Genomic DNA, 14,442 nt, shown 5'->3' with positions numbered 1-14,442 from the left:
AAGCATTCTCAGCTAGAGTTCAGTTTTCTTCAGCACTTTGAAGGCATTGCTCCGTTGTCCTCTCATTTCTGTAGTTTGTTTTTGTGGAAGATATTCTACTTCTGAATGCATTTTATGTGGCTTAGTTTTTCCCCCTCTATGGAAGTATATGTGATATTCTTTCTGTCATTGTTCTGACATTTCATGATTAATGAACACATACGTCTTGGTGTAGGTCTGTTTTCATCTGTTGTGCTGCTACTCCAGTAGATTTTGCAATTTGGAAGGCATCCTTTCATTTTGGGAAATAGTCTTTTTTTTTTTTTTTTTTTTTTTTTTTGAAATAGATGGCCAAGAGTGAGGAAATAGTCTTGAATTATTTAATTGATGACTTCCTTCCATTTTTTTTTTTCTGGGGCTCCTATTATTCAGACGGTAGATCTTCTGGCCTGGTTCTCTAAATTACTATACTTTTTCTCTTATTTTTCTATCACTTGGTCTATTTGCTTAACTCCTGGAGTTTTTTTTTTTTTTTTTTTTTGGAGACAGAGTCTCGCTTTGTTGCCCTGGCTAGAGTGAGTGCCATGGCGTCAGCCTAGCTCACAGCAACCTCAATCTCCTGGGCTCAAGCAATCCTGCTGCCTCAGCCTCCCAAGTAGCTGGGACTACAGGCATGCGCCACCATGCCTGGCTAATTTTTTTTTTTTGTATGTATATATATATATATATATATATATATTAGTTGGCCAATTAATTTCTTTCTATTTATAGTAGAGATGGGGTCTCGCTCTTGCTCAGGCTGGTTTCGAACTCCTGACCTCGAGCAATCCGCCCACCTCGGCCTCCCAGAGTGCTAGGATTATAGGCGTGAGCCACCATGCCCGGCCAACTCCTGGAGATTTTTGCTCAACTTATTTTCCAGTCCTTCTATTTTTTATTTTTGCTATCACATCATTAATTCTCAAGGGCTCCTTTTTATTTGCTAGGTATTCTTTGTATGTGGTTTCCTGTTTATTCTAGTTATCTATTGCTGTGAGGCAAACCACTTCAAAAGTAGTAACATACAACATTGCTATTTTATCGTTTTGCTCACACATTCTGTGTGTCAAGAATTCAGTTGAGACTCAAATGACTAGGGGCTGGAGTCATCTGATGGCTTCTTCACTTATATGTCTGACATCTGGGCTGCAATGTCTCAAAGAGCAGATTCGACTGGAACTGTTGACAGGGGTACATGTATCTGATCTCCCCACGTGGCTTCTCACAGCATGGAAACTGCTTTTGAAAGGGAGCTGCTTTCTGGAGAGCAGATTTTCCAAGACAACTGGGCTTCTGCCAGTTGCTGCATGGTTTTACATGACCTAGCCTCGGTGATCACATAGTATCACCTCTGCCAAACTCAGCATAATCATAGGGCTGCTCAAATTCAAGAGGAAGGGAATTTTACTACTTCTTGATTTGGGAGTGGCAAGATCATTTTACAGAAGAGCATATGGGATGAAAGTATTGTTCTGCCTGTTTTCAGAAAATATAATGCGTGGGCGTGTATACTTTTGGATTTTCCCAAAGGCCATATTTCCCTTAAAATTAAAAAAAAAATAAAGAAAATATAATCTACCTCATTTATTTTTAACGAATGCAATTTTTTTTTTTTTTTTTATCTCCCTGAGGATATTATTGGTACTTTTCTTCTCCTAGCACAGTCTTTTTCCTTTGGCCATCTGGGGAACTCCCAATGTAAGCAGCATATTTAGGTCTTCTTTCCTTTGGCCTAGTTGGATTCCCTAGTAAATAAATAAACTCCTGCCTTGGCTTGACAGCCAAAGTGCTGTGTATAAGCAAGCTGGAAATGGGAAAGGAGATCTCAGTATTCACTGTGCCCCGGTCCCGCTGTTTTTCAGGGTAGGAATCCTGCCTTCCATCACTCCTGGCGTGCCACAGCCTGGAGAACCTCTGCGGAGATGAAATCTTGGGTCTTTGCCAGGTTTGAGGTGGAAATACAGCTCCTTTATAAACAGCTACCAGTCAATACTGCTATTTTGTTTTTTGGAACATTCTCTTCTCAGCCTCCCTTCAGAGATGTCTGTGCCACCACCAGTACCAGTTCCTGAACCTTTTCAAGATCCTGTTATGTAAATAGAGCTGGTTTCTTCTTTCCCTGCTGCCAGCCTGGGATGTGTGTGTGTGTGTGTGTGTGTGTGTGTGTGTGTGTGTGTGTGTGTGTGTGTAATCAGTTACTTCTCATCCATCTGCTTTTCCAGTTTCTTTGCTGCCTACCCTCTCGCTGCCTGGGGTCATCCTGTCCGTCTTCCCACTCCGGTACCTACTCAACTCCTCCTTCACCCCGACTGGTGGCAGTGACTTGTTTAACGTTGGAACGCTTCTAGTGACCATATTGCCACCTGAGGGGCACTCGATACTTTTCTTATTGTCCCTCTCCTTAACTAGCTCTGCTTACTACCGACAGAGTAAAAGATCAGAGTTTATTTTCAGTATTTTTAGAATTTAGTATTCTTGCACTTTTTGGTTTTAGTGTTTAAAAGGCACATATTAAGAACCATCGCCTTCGGGTACTGGCTTTCCTTCGTTCCTTTCGTGGCGGAACCATATCGTTCCAATGTCTCTTCTTAGGTTGTGTTTTCCGCTTAAAACTATTCACGGTGGTGTCCGCAGGAAGACACTTTCTCTTTCAGGAAAGGCGTCAGTGTCTAGAGAGGGGACCTTCTTCAGGATGTACCCTGAGACAGTTGTTGGGGGCCTACAGGCCTTGGGCGAGGGAGGCTTAGTGTGGTTTAGCACTTGTGTCTTCATTGCTCTCTGAGAATTCATGGCCTTTTGTCATTTAGAGTGTTTCTGACTGTTCTTGTTGCTGTCCTCACTGACTATTCCCATCCCACATTCTTCAGTGGATCTACTTCCTGTGTGAAATCTGAATGTGAAGGAACACTGGGCTAGGTAACTTCTGCCACATTTTTGTTATATATTTTTGAATATTTGATGTATTCACTTTTCTTCGTGTGGGTGTGCTTAAAGTAATTTTTGGTGACCGAAGTTGCATTAAAATAGCATAGCATATGCACATTTTTACTTCTTTTTAAACTTGTTTTCTTCACAGAAATCCCTTTCTCTATATATTTAAATTGTTATTTTCCCTTCAACCTTCTTCAAACTGCTAGCCAAGTTTTCCTTCAGAGAATGTTCTATGTCTTGAAATTAGGATGATTAATTGCAATTCCTTTTAATGATTTGCCTTCTCTATTTACCCTGGGGATAAATACACAAAATCAAAAGCGTTATTAATAAAATAAACTTGTTTTCTCATATACTTACCTACTTTATGGATACTTATGCATGTTGTTAAAACCTAAGACTAGTGATTTTATATTTTGAAAAACGTTTTTCAGAGCATTATGGACGTTTAGGATATGAATGAGAAGGGTAAAGACCTATGTCTTTTTTGAGGTAATATCCAGGTGGTTATCAACTTCGTATTTTCTGTATGGATTTTGGGGTGACTCTTATGTACTCACATTCTTAAAAAAACCTATTTAGAATAATTCTTCTCTTGTTTTAAAAAAAACCCACTGATGCCACAGTTTTGTAATTTAAACTCTTTCATTTTAGGAACTTTTTACTATTTTAATACTAGCTTTATTGAGGTATAATAAATAATATCACATGCCATAATGTTTGCTCTTTTAAAGTGTACATTGTGTGGTTTTTAGTATATTCACAAAGTTGTGTATCAATCACTATTATCTACTTCCAGAATATTTTCATCACCCCCAAAGGAAATCTGGTACCTTCCAGCACTCATTTCCATTCCCCTCATCTCTACGGATTTGCCTTTTCTGGGCATGGATATATGTTTTCATTTCTCTTTGCTATATACATAATAGAGGAATAGCTGGGTCATATGGTAACTCTAATTTTAACCTTTTGAGTACCTTCCAGTTTCTAAGACAGTTTCACTATTTTACATTTCTACCAACAATTTATGTTGGTTCCAATTTGTCCATTGATAAGATAACACATACATTATAAGCTTATCAACACAGTTTTATAATCATTACTTTATGTAGTTGTCTCTTAAATCAGAAGGGAAAAGAAAAGAGTTACCAAAAAAAGTTGCATTTATGTTATCTTTTATATTTACCTATGTGTATATACCTTTAGCTCTGTTTTCTATTTTTCCATGTGGATTTGAGTTGCTGTCTAGCATCCTTTCATTTCAGCCTGAAGAACTCCATTTAGTATTTTTTGTAGGTTAGGTCTGCTAGTAATGAATTCTCTTAGTTTTTATCTGGGGAATATGTTAATTTCTCATTGTGCTTGACTGATTTTGCTGATTATAGAATTCTTGGTTCATAGTCTTTTTCTTTCTGCACATTGAATATGTCACCCTCTGCCTTCTGGTCTCCCTTGTTTTTTATTTGAAGTTTCTAATCATTTTCAGGACCTCTTGTATAATCACTCTTCTTCACTATTTTCAAAATTCTTTGTCTTTCAACAGTTCGATTATGAAGTGTCTAGGTGAGGATGTGTTTGAATTTATCCTCTTTGGGGCTTCTTGGGCTTCTTGGATGTACAGATTAATTTTTATTTCAATTTTAATAGACTATTTTTTAAAGAAGTTTTAGGTTTATAGAAAAATTGTATGGAAAGTACAGTGTTCCCATTTATTCCCTCACATAGTTTTCCCTATTATTAACATCTTGTATTAGTGTGATACATTTGTTACAATTAAATCAATATTTATACATTATTATTTTATTTATTTTTTGAGATAGAATCTCAAAAATTCTATCTCAAAAATTTATTTTTTGAGATAGAATCTCTACTATTTTGAGATAGTATCCCCCTGACTAGAGCATAGGGGTGTGATCATAGATCACTGCAACCTCAAACTCCTGAGCTCAAGTGATCCTCCATTGTAGGCCTCCCAGAATGCTAGAATTATAGGCATGAGCCACTGAGCCTGGCTACCATTGTTAATTAATTATTGATACATTATTATTATTGAGGGTTCACTCTTTTTGTTATACATTCTATGCATTTTGCAAATGCATGTAATTTAACCTTTGTAGTAACATGCAAAATAGTTTCATTGTCCTGAAAAATTCCCTGTGCTCTACCTATTCATTTTGTCCTCCCTTCTCTCAGCCCCCTGTTAAACACAGATAGTTTTATAGTCTCTATAATTTTGCCTTTTCTAAAATGTCATGTAATTGAAATCATGCAGTATGTAATCTTTGCCAACTGGCTTCTTTTACTTAGTAATATGCACTTAAAGTTCCTCTATGTCTTTTTGTGGCTTGCAGCTTATTTCTTTTATCACTGGATAGTATTCCATTGTATGGATGTACCACAGTTTGTTTATCCAGTCACCCATTGAAGGACATCGTGGTTATTTCAAAATTTTGGCAATTATGAGTGAAGCTGCTATAAACATTCATATGCAGGTTTTTGTGTAGACATACATTTCAACTCATTTGGGTAAATATACAGGGGCATCATTATTGGTTGAATGGTTAGCCTACTTTTTTAGCTTGTAAGAAACTACTGAGCTGTCTGCCAGAGTGGGTATACTATTTTGCATACTTGGACTTCTTTGAGCCTCTTGCGTGTACAGATTAATTTTTTAAAATCAAATTTGGGAAGTTTTGAGCAATTATTCAGATATTCTTTTTGCCCCCTTCTTTCCCTCACTGCTTTCCTCCTGGGACTTCTGTTATATACATTTGTTGATATGCTTGGTGGTGTCTCACAGGTCTCTGAGGCTTACTTTAGTTTTTTAATTCTTTTTTGGTTTTGTTCCTCAAAGTGGATACTGTCAATTGACCTGTTTTTCACTTTCACTGATTCTTTCATCTTTCAGTTCCAACCTGCTGTTGGACCCTTCTAGTCAGTTTTTCTGTTCAGTTATTGTACTTTTCAAATTCCAGGTGTCAGCTGGGCGTGATGGCTCACGCCTGTAATCCTAGCACTCTGGGAGGCCAAGGTGGGAGGATCACTCAAGGTCAAGAGTTCAAAACCAGCCTGAGCAAGACCCCATCTCTACTATAAATAGAAAGAAATTAATTGGTCAACTAAAAATATATATAGAAAAAATTAGCCGGGCATGGTGGTGCATGCCTGTAGTCCCAGCTACTCAGGAGGGCTGAGGCAGGAGGATTGCTTGAGCCCAGGAGTTTGAGGTTTCTGTGAGCTAAGGCTAACGCCATGGCACTCTACCCTGGGCAAAGAGTGAGACTCTGTCTCAAAAAAAAAAAAAAAAAAAAAAAAATTCCAGGTGTCTATTGGGTTTTTAAAAATAATTTCTATTTCTTTATTGAAATTCTCAATTTGATTAGATAGCATTCTCATACATTTTTAGTTCTTTAGTTCTTTAAACATACTATAATAGCTGATTTCAAGTCTTTTTTTTTTTTTTTTTGAGACACAGTCTCACTCTGTTGCCTGGGCTAGAGTGCTGTGGCGTCAACCTAGCTCACAGCAACCTCAAACTCCTGGACTCCAGTGATCCTCCTGCCTCAGCCTCCCGAGTAGCTGGGACTACAGGCATGCGCCACCATGCCCGGTTAATTTTTTCTATATATTTTGAGTTGGCCAATTAATTTCTTTCTATTTTTAGTAGAGACAGGATCTCGCTCTTACTCAGGGTGGGTTTCGAACTCCTCCATGTTAGACCGTTAAATTATTCTTTGGTACACATTGTAGGAAGTGCTACTAGAGTTTTCTTTCAAAGAGCTTCCCAAATTTCAAGATTTTTTCCAATCTTTAGCAATCCACATAGAGTTAGAAAAATAAGTAGGACTGGAAAGAAGACAATTTTAAAGGAAAGAAATCAACCAGCCATAATTTGAGGAACAACAGTAAATATGTAGGATTAGTTCGCCAGCGTGATTTCTGAGTGTTTGTGTACTGCATGTGGGTATGTGTGTATGTTCCTTCACACATTTCCCTTTTCATTTCACAGATTTATTAAAAAGCCTCATGGAACATATCACCATTGCTGAATGCCTGGCACATACAAGACACCTGACAGCACGAGAGTTACTCCGAATGGGCACAGGATGTCACCTGGAATCCAAGCACTAAATGATCGGGACTTTCCTTAATTCTAAATGGTAAAAAGTCTAAATACTTTTCTTTCTTGTTTTTCCTTTTTTTGTTGTTATTGTTGTTGAGACCGAGTCTCACTCTGCTGCCCTGGGTAGAGTGCAGTGGTGTCATTGTGGCTCACAGCAGCCTCAGTCTCCTGGGCTCAAGGGATCCTTCTGCCTTGCCTCCCCAGGTAGCTGGGACTACAGGCACAATGCCTGGCTGGTTTTTTTTTTTTTTTCCTTTTTGATGGTGACCGGGTCTCACTCTTGCTCAGGCTTGTCTCAAACTCCTGGGCTCAAGCAGTTCTCCTGCCTCAGCCTCCCAGAGTGCTAGGATTATAAGCATGAGCCACTTCGCCCAGCCTAAATACATTTCTTAAGATTATTCTATACTTATAATGATCAATCATTTATTTTTATTTGTATTATTAATAGTTTATTTCCTAATGAAATATTTAAAAGTTTGAGTGTTAACTCTGATGTTAAAAACTAGTTTCAAATCTTTATAAATCTGTTATGGAGACAGTTGATGATATTTGACTTTCTCTTTTACAGCAACAGCACTTATTAATTTTAGAACCAATTACCAAGTTATAAAATTGATATTTGAAAACAAAACAATGTTTAAATGTTTGTAAGCATTTTATATAGTAAAATTGGGTTGGGTTTCTGAAATTTGAATATCAACATAAAGTCTGTCCTAAATTACAATTTATATACACTATTGTTTTCTGCAAGGTATAATTATTGTAATCTGTTATAACTAATGCAGAAAATCTAAGGTTGCGTGTCTATTTTGGATTGTGAATATTTTGTCTTCTGTGGTTCCTGGCATAGAAGTGAACTCAGTGTGAGGTCAACCCAACACAGTCCCAGATTGGGTCTAATGTCAGCTGAGCCCTTTCAATCCAGTTTGAAAATTCAGATGAGTTGCCCTTTCTTGAAAGATTCTTAGAAGTCGCAATCATTTGTGAACTTCTCCCTAAGTGTGCCCCAAATCCTAAATCAACAAAAAGCAGAATGGGTCTGATCTCTTCAAATCTTCAGGGCTGCTGACACCGGCCAGTAGACATTAAGAGATGTCAGGAGCAACTTAAATTAGTAATGATTTAAAGAAAAGGGTTGCTAATTCTTCCAACTGGCACAGCATCAAAAACTCACCAACTATGAGCAGTTCAGGAATTATAGTATAGGTCTTCAGTAGTGTTTCTGCACTTCAGTGTACCTGGGAAATAAAATGTTTATTGTAGCATATTAGGTAAAATATTTGTTGTAGGATATTCTGTTACTTCCTTGTACTAGGCTTTGGTGGTTTTCTTTTTTTGTTGTTATTGTTTTGTTTTTTGGGTTTTTTTCGGCTTTTCTTTCTTTTTCAATCTGTGGCATCAATACTAGAGCCTGTGAGTTTCCTATAATACTACCCCTTTTTCTCTGACTGACCCACTTTGTCTGTGTTTTTAAACATCTAGCCTTATAGCAAAGATGACAGTTTTTGAGCCTGAGAAGACTCCATTTATATATATAAACTGTTTCTATTTTTCTTTCAGTGCTGTTCTTCATTCCAAGATGCCTTTGCACTTCTGATAAATGCAAACTGACAACCGTCCAGGCCACGGCGGAGGGAAAATCTCATTGGTCCTAGAAGCCTAGAAGACGTCCCTTAACAAAGGAAAGTCTCTGATTGTTGTTTGAAATGCTGAAGAAGCTGCTACGGAGAAGACTTTTTTCTTATCCCACTAAATGCTGCTTTGTGGTTCTTGTTTTTTCCCTAGTCACCTTCTCTGTTGTAAGGATTCATCAAAAGCCCGAATTTGTAAGCATCAGACACTTGCAGCTGGTCGGAGAGAGTCCTAGCAGTAACATTAATTGCACCAAAGTTTTACAGGGTGACGTGGATGAAATCCAAAAGGTAAAGCTTGAGATGCTCACGGTAAAATTCAGAAAGCGCACTCGGTGGACACCTCACGACTACATAAACATGACCAGCGACTGCACTTCTTTCATCAAGAGGCGCAAATATATTATGGAACCCCTTAGCAAAGAAGAGGAGCAGTTTCCAATAGCATATTCCTTAGTGGTTCACCACAAAATTGAAATGCTGGACAGGCTCCTGAGGGCCATCTATATGCCTCAGAACTTCTACTGCATTCACGTGGACAGAAAATCAGAGGAGTCCTTCTTAGCCGCAGTGAAGGGCATCGCGTCCTGTTTCAGTAACGTCTTCGTGGCCAGTCAGTTGGAGAGTGTGGTTTACGCGTCGTGGAGTCGCGTTCAGGCCGACCTCAACTGCATGAAGGACCTGTACGGAATGAGCGCACGCTGGAAGTACTTGATAAATCTGTGCGGCATGGATTTTCCTATTAAAACCAACCTAGAAATTGTGAGGAAGCTCAAGTCGTTCATGGGGGAAAATAACCTTGAAACCGAGAAGATGCCCTCCCATAAAGAAGAAAGGTGGAAAAAGCAGTATGCAGTTGTTAATGGGAAGCTGACCAACACGGGGACTGTCAAAATGCGTCCTCCGCTTGAAACTCCTCTTTTTTCAGGCAGTGCCTATTTTGTGGTCAGCAGGGAGTATGTGGGGTATGTGCTAGAGAATGAAAAAATCCAAAAGTTCATGCAGTGGGCGCAGGACACATACAGCCCAGATGAGTATCTCTGGGCCACTATCCAAAGGATCCCTGAGGTCCCTGGCTCTCTCTCCCTGAGCCATAAGTACGACTTGTCTGACATGCAGGCGGTTGCCAGGTTTGTCAAGTGGCAGTACTACGAGGGTGACATGTCTAAGGGCGCTCCCTACCCACCCTGCAACGGCATCCACGTGCGCTCGGTGTGCATTTTTGGAGCCGGAGACTTGAACTGGATGCTGCGCAAGCACCACTTGTTTGCCAATAAGTTTGACGTGGACGTCGACCACTTTGCCATCCAGTGTCTGGATGAGCATCTGAGGCGTAAAGCTTTGGAGACATTAAGACACTGACCCCTGTGGGCAATTTTAGGATTAATAAGAGAGAGGCTCAAAATGTGCCCCATCTGGTTCCTCTTACTTGACAATAAGCATCAGAAAAATTATATGGGGTCCTCTTTAGGGGGTAGGAGCCCTAAGTCTTTATATCAGAGAAGCCCCATGGTTTTTTGGGGTTTTTTTTGAGACAGAGTCTTGCTTTGTTGCCCAGGCTAGAGTGAGTGACGTGGCGTCAGCCTAGCTCACAGCAACCTCAGTCTCCTGGGCTCAAGCAATCCTCCTGCCTCAGCCTCCCGAGTAGCTGGGACTACAGGCATGCACCACCATGCCCGGCTAATTTTTTGAATATATATTAGTTAGCCAATTAATTTCTTTCTATTTATAGTAGAGATGGGGGTCTCGCTCTTGCTCAGGCTGGTTTCGAACTCCTGACCTCGAGCAATCTGCCTGCCTCAGCCTCCCAGAGTGCTAGGATTACAGGCGTGAGCCACCGCGCCCGGCCAAGCCACATGGTTTTTGCAGAGCACAATTGGTTAGAAAGGTTATAGCATTACATGCTGCCCTGGGGTTAATGTGAAGGGGAGAGAGTAGCTGTAAGGCCAGGGCAGGGAGCAAGGCACTCTGGAGAGGGAGGCTGGAAGGAGGAAGAAAGAGGCCAATGCAAAAAAAAAAAAAAAATCAGCCTGTTAAAGGAGCTCAGGGACTTAACAAAATGAGATTTGACCTGTGCCAAAATAATTTTGAGAATTTTAAATATGACCATTTTCCTGGTACGAATAACTTTATAGCAACAAACAATCATAAAGATAGTTTATCTTGTATGTTATAGGAGCTATTGAAATAGAAATTGGATTTTACTTTAAATGATCCTTGTACGTTATTTTCTGCTGTAACATTGTGCTGTGTGTAGTGTATTTCTGTGTCATCTCAGGGAGCTTACAATGGGCTTGATTTCACTTTAATATTTTTGTGTTCCTTTTGCTTGTAACTGCACATGTGTTTTCAAAAGCCAAAAAAATGACGATTTCTAGTTTAGTTAATTTTTATGAATCATCTTAGGTTATTAAAAAGTTAAGGTATCTTTTTCTATGAAGAATCAAATTGCTCACAGGGATAGCCTTTTCAATTCTGGTTTCTACAAAGAGTAACACTCCATTTTTTCAAAGATTTGTCTTTATACTCTTACCCCAGTCTCCCCAGACCCAACTATTAGGCTATGCAATAATTTACTTTCACAGGACCCCGTATTACTGTCATGTTCTCTGTCGTGACTTGATTGCCAATAATTAGTACAGGGAACTAAGAAAGGGTGAAGTACATTTGGGGGGCGGTGATGGGGGGAACGAATCTATTTTGATAATTTCTGAGGCCCATGATGAGTTTGAAAAACCAGCAGTTGGCACTATCCCCAGAAATGAATGCTGTTGCTCATTGGACCCACTTGTGCCCAACCTTCCAGTTCCTAATGTCACATTATATCTTAATGTCACCTGTGCCTTCATTTGAAAGGCCCTGTCCCTGTCCTTTGGTCTTCATGTTATCTGCCCATTGGCTGTTAAGTTTCCTCTTTGCTCATAACCTTCTGTGAGGAGGAAAGAAGTGTGCTATTGCCACCCGTGGTGTATTGGAAGACACCTGGGAGGATTGGAAGGCCTGGGAAGGGGGCTTTAGGTTTGGGACAGATTGCTTCAGTATTGGTATTATTCACAGCATATGGTTTTTGCTCTATTTTCACCAAAAGATAGATCGATGATTTGGGGTTGCTATAGTGCTATCTCTCATATCTCCAAGTAAATGAAAATTTGAAAAGAAAAAAAAAAAATTCTTGTCATTTTGCTAAGTTGCTACTGTTCAACCAAAGATATAACACGAGCTGTGAAGCTTTGTCATTTAGTATTAGACTTTAAACAAGAACCAAAAGCATATGCTTTATTTTTAAAACATAGCAACTTAAATGCCACATGAGAAATTCAGAATATCAGATGGTTTTAAGGCATTCAACTGAAGACGCATTTTTTTTTTTTATTCCTCAAAGTTAGAGAACATTTTCATTTTTACTGAGAGGTGTGTTTTTAAACCTATACCATCATTTGTAAATATGGAAGTCAGTGGATTGCTGTGTTTTTGCATGACTAGCATGGCAGTCAGCGTTGGACCAAGAGGTGCATGTTTGATTTGAAAACTCAAGACATGATGTTGATGAAGGTGGTACGCGCAATGTGTTGTCTCTTTATTGGCCTGTAAACCTGTTTTTTCCTTTAATGTGTATCAAATATTTCTTCCATGCTCCTTTTAGCAGAAAGGTTTTTACCTATAAGATAGGGCACTTTTTTTTTCTCTAAAATAAGTGGTACTCAGTGACATATACCTTATGTGTATGCCTTACAGAAATTTTTTCCACTTTTTATTTTGAAAATTTGCGAATCTATAGGAAAGTTAATAGTACAGTGATCACCATATAACCCTCACTCGCATTACCAGTTGTTAACATAGTGCCCTATTTGCTTTAAGTTGTATGTGTTTTTGAATTTAGCAAAAATGGAAATTAAAAATTTTTTTAATTACAAATATACAAAGTTATTCATCTCAACACATTTATTATAGTGTAACTGCATCTGATTTATACTTAAATTGGCAGGGTTTGAGGGTTTTTTTTTTTCCTTTTTTTACCATGGATTTAAAAATAGGATTTCCCCAAGCCTCACCTTAAAACTGTGAACCCACCATCTTCTATGTAGCTGTGATATCTCATCTTTCTAGAATGGCACTTGTTGAAATGTGTTCAAACACTACCTGGTCCCTAATACCTGCCACAGAGATTATGTAGGGTTCGTTCATTGGGACTCGAAGTATCTTATTTTTAAACTCTTTAGCATAACTTAAAGCAAATGAAATTTAAACTACTGTAATAAGAAATTTAAAGAATCAAAAAGATTGGAGAGGAACCCAATGATGCTTCCCAAGTTTTTTGGGAGAAATGTAGAAAGTATTTAAATTATTTCATATGTTAGTAAACACTAATTTCTTTGTACTGTCATTTAAGGTCTTCTATAGGGAATTTTTAGAAATCCCATTCACAAATGAGAAGTTCTTAAACATATGTAAACATATGGAAAGTTTGATGGAAAGATTCTAGTTCATGACTACTACATCTAGATTTACATATTTCTTATTAAGGACAAGAGTATGACAATGATCGTTCTTTATTTTACAGGCAATTACCTATGCTCTTCCCAGATCACAGTAAATAGCTGCTCATCCTTGAAAATGTGGAACATTATCGTTTCTAAACATGTATTTATCTCATTCGTCAAGGACAATTCACCTAAGTCGATTTCCTCTTATAGTTTGGGTGGAAAGAAGCCATGTTTTAGTTTCTATAGGGTCAATTAAACTGGACTTTTTTGATTGTTTACAAAAATAAAAATCATTTATCATGTTAAATACAGATGTCCCTCAACTTACAATGACTTATGATGCAATTACATCCCCAAAATGGATTTAACACACCTAATGTACCAAACATCGTACTTTAGCATAGCCTGTAACATGCTCAGAACGCTTACATTACATTTGGGCCAAATCACCTAACACAAAGCCTGTTTTATAATAACGTGTTGAATATCTCATGTAATGTGTTGAATCTGACCTGAAAGTGAAAACAGAATGGTTGTATGGGTACTTGAAATACGGTTCCTACTAAATGCATATTGTTTTCACATCATCTTCATGTCAAAAAATGTTGTCAAACCATCCTAAGTCAGGGACTGTCTATATAAAATAAATGCAACACTATTTCATGGTACATGTGGTCATCGTAAGTTTTACTCTTTCGAATATGGGCGTGACTGAATGAAATTAGAACCATTGAAATCAACCTCTAAGAAACCAATGCCTCGCCTGTACAAACTGACTCCTTGTCAGCCACCAGCACTCAAATGTTAAATTTAGTAGTTGATGCAATACTTTGTAACAAATGAGTGTGTGCTAATAGTGATTAAAAATAAGATTATTTCTCAGGGCAGGAATGTCAGAGGGGAAGGGCTTGTGGCAAAAACAGAAACTTTAACACAGATCATGCAAAAAGATTTCCACAAGGGACTTTGAAAGGATGCAGTTGAATGGCCAATATCGCATTCTAGGACATTAGACACTTCATCTGGTGTCTGCTGAGAGAGGAGAGCCGTTTTCCAGTTAGTGACTCAATGACTGCAAAGACTGATAGGGTCTGTCACTTGCTGTGGTTTTAATGTGACAGGCACAGCTACAGGAAGAGGGACCTTCCTCCCCAGTATTAAGTGCCTGCTACAAATGTCATCGCACTTGATCTGTTAAGCTCTTCTGGGTACTCTTTAGCCCCATTTTAGGTGAAACATTCTAGAAAGTGGCAAA

General features: G+C 38.6%; 1 protein-coding gene across 3 annotated transcripts in view; it reads left to right on the top strand.

Annotated features, from left to right (window-relative positions):
• GCNT1 (glucosaminyl (N-acetyl) transferase 1) overlaps positions 1-13,855 on the top strand; it is a 39,648-nt gene extending 25,793 nt beyond the window's left edge. For all 3 annotated transcript variants that reach the window (XM_076008618.1, XM_076008620.1, XM_076008619.1), the window contains 2 exons: positions 6,959-7,109; positions 8,633-13,855. In XM_076008618.1, coding sequence (XP_075864733.1) covers positions 8,779-10,065 — 1,287 coding nt within the window. In that variant the 5' untranslated portion in view covers positions 6,959-7,109; positions 8,633-8,778 and the 3' untranslated portion in view covers positions 10,066-13,855. The remainder of the gene's footprint in view (positions 1-6,958; positions 7,110-8,632) is intronic.
• The last annotated feature ends 587 nt before the right edge of the window (positions 13,856-14,442 follow it).

Source organism: Microcebus murinus, chromosome 12, assembly GCF_040939455.1.
Source record: "Microcebus murinus isolate Inina chromosome 12, M.murinus_Inina_mat1.0, whole genome shotgun sequence".
Classification (NCBI taxonomy): domain Eukaryota; kingdom Metazoa; phylum Chordata; class Mammalia; order Primates; family Cheirogaleidae; genus Microcebus; species Microcebus murinus.
Note: the sequence above shows the minus strand (reverse complement) of the source record. Positions and strands in the feature narration are given on the sequence as shown.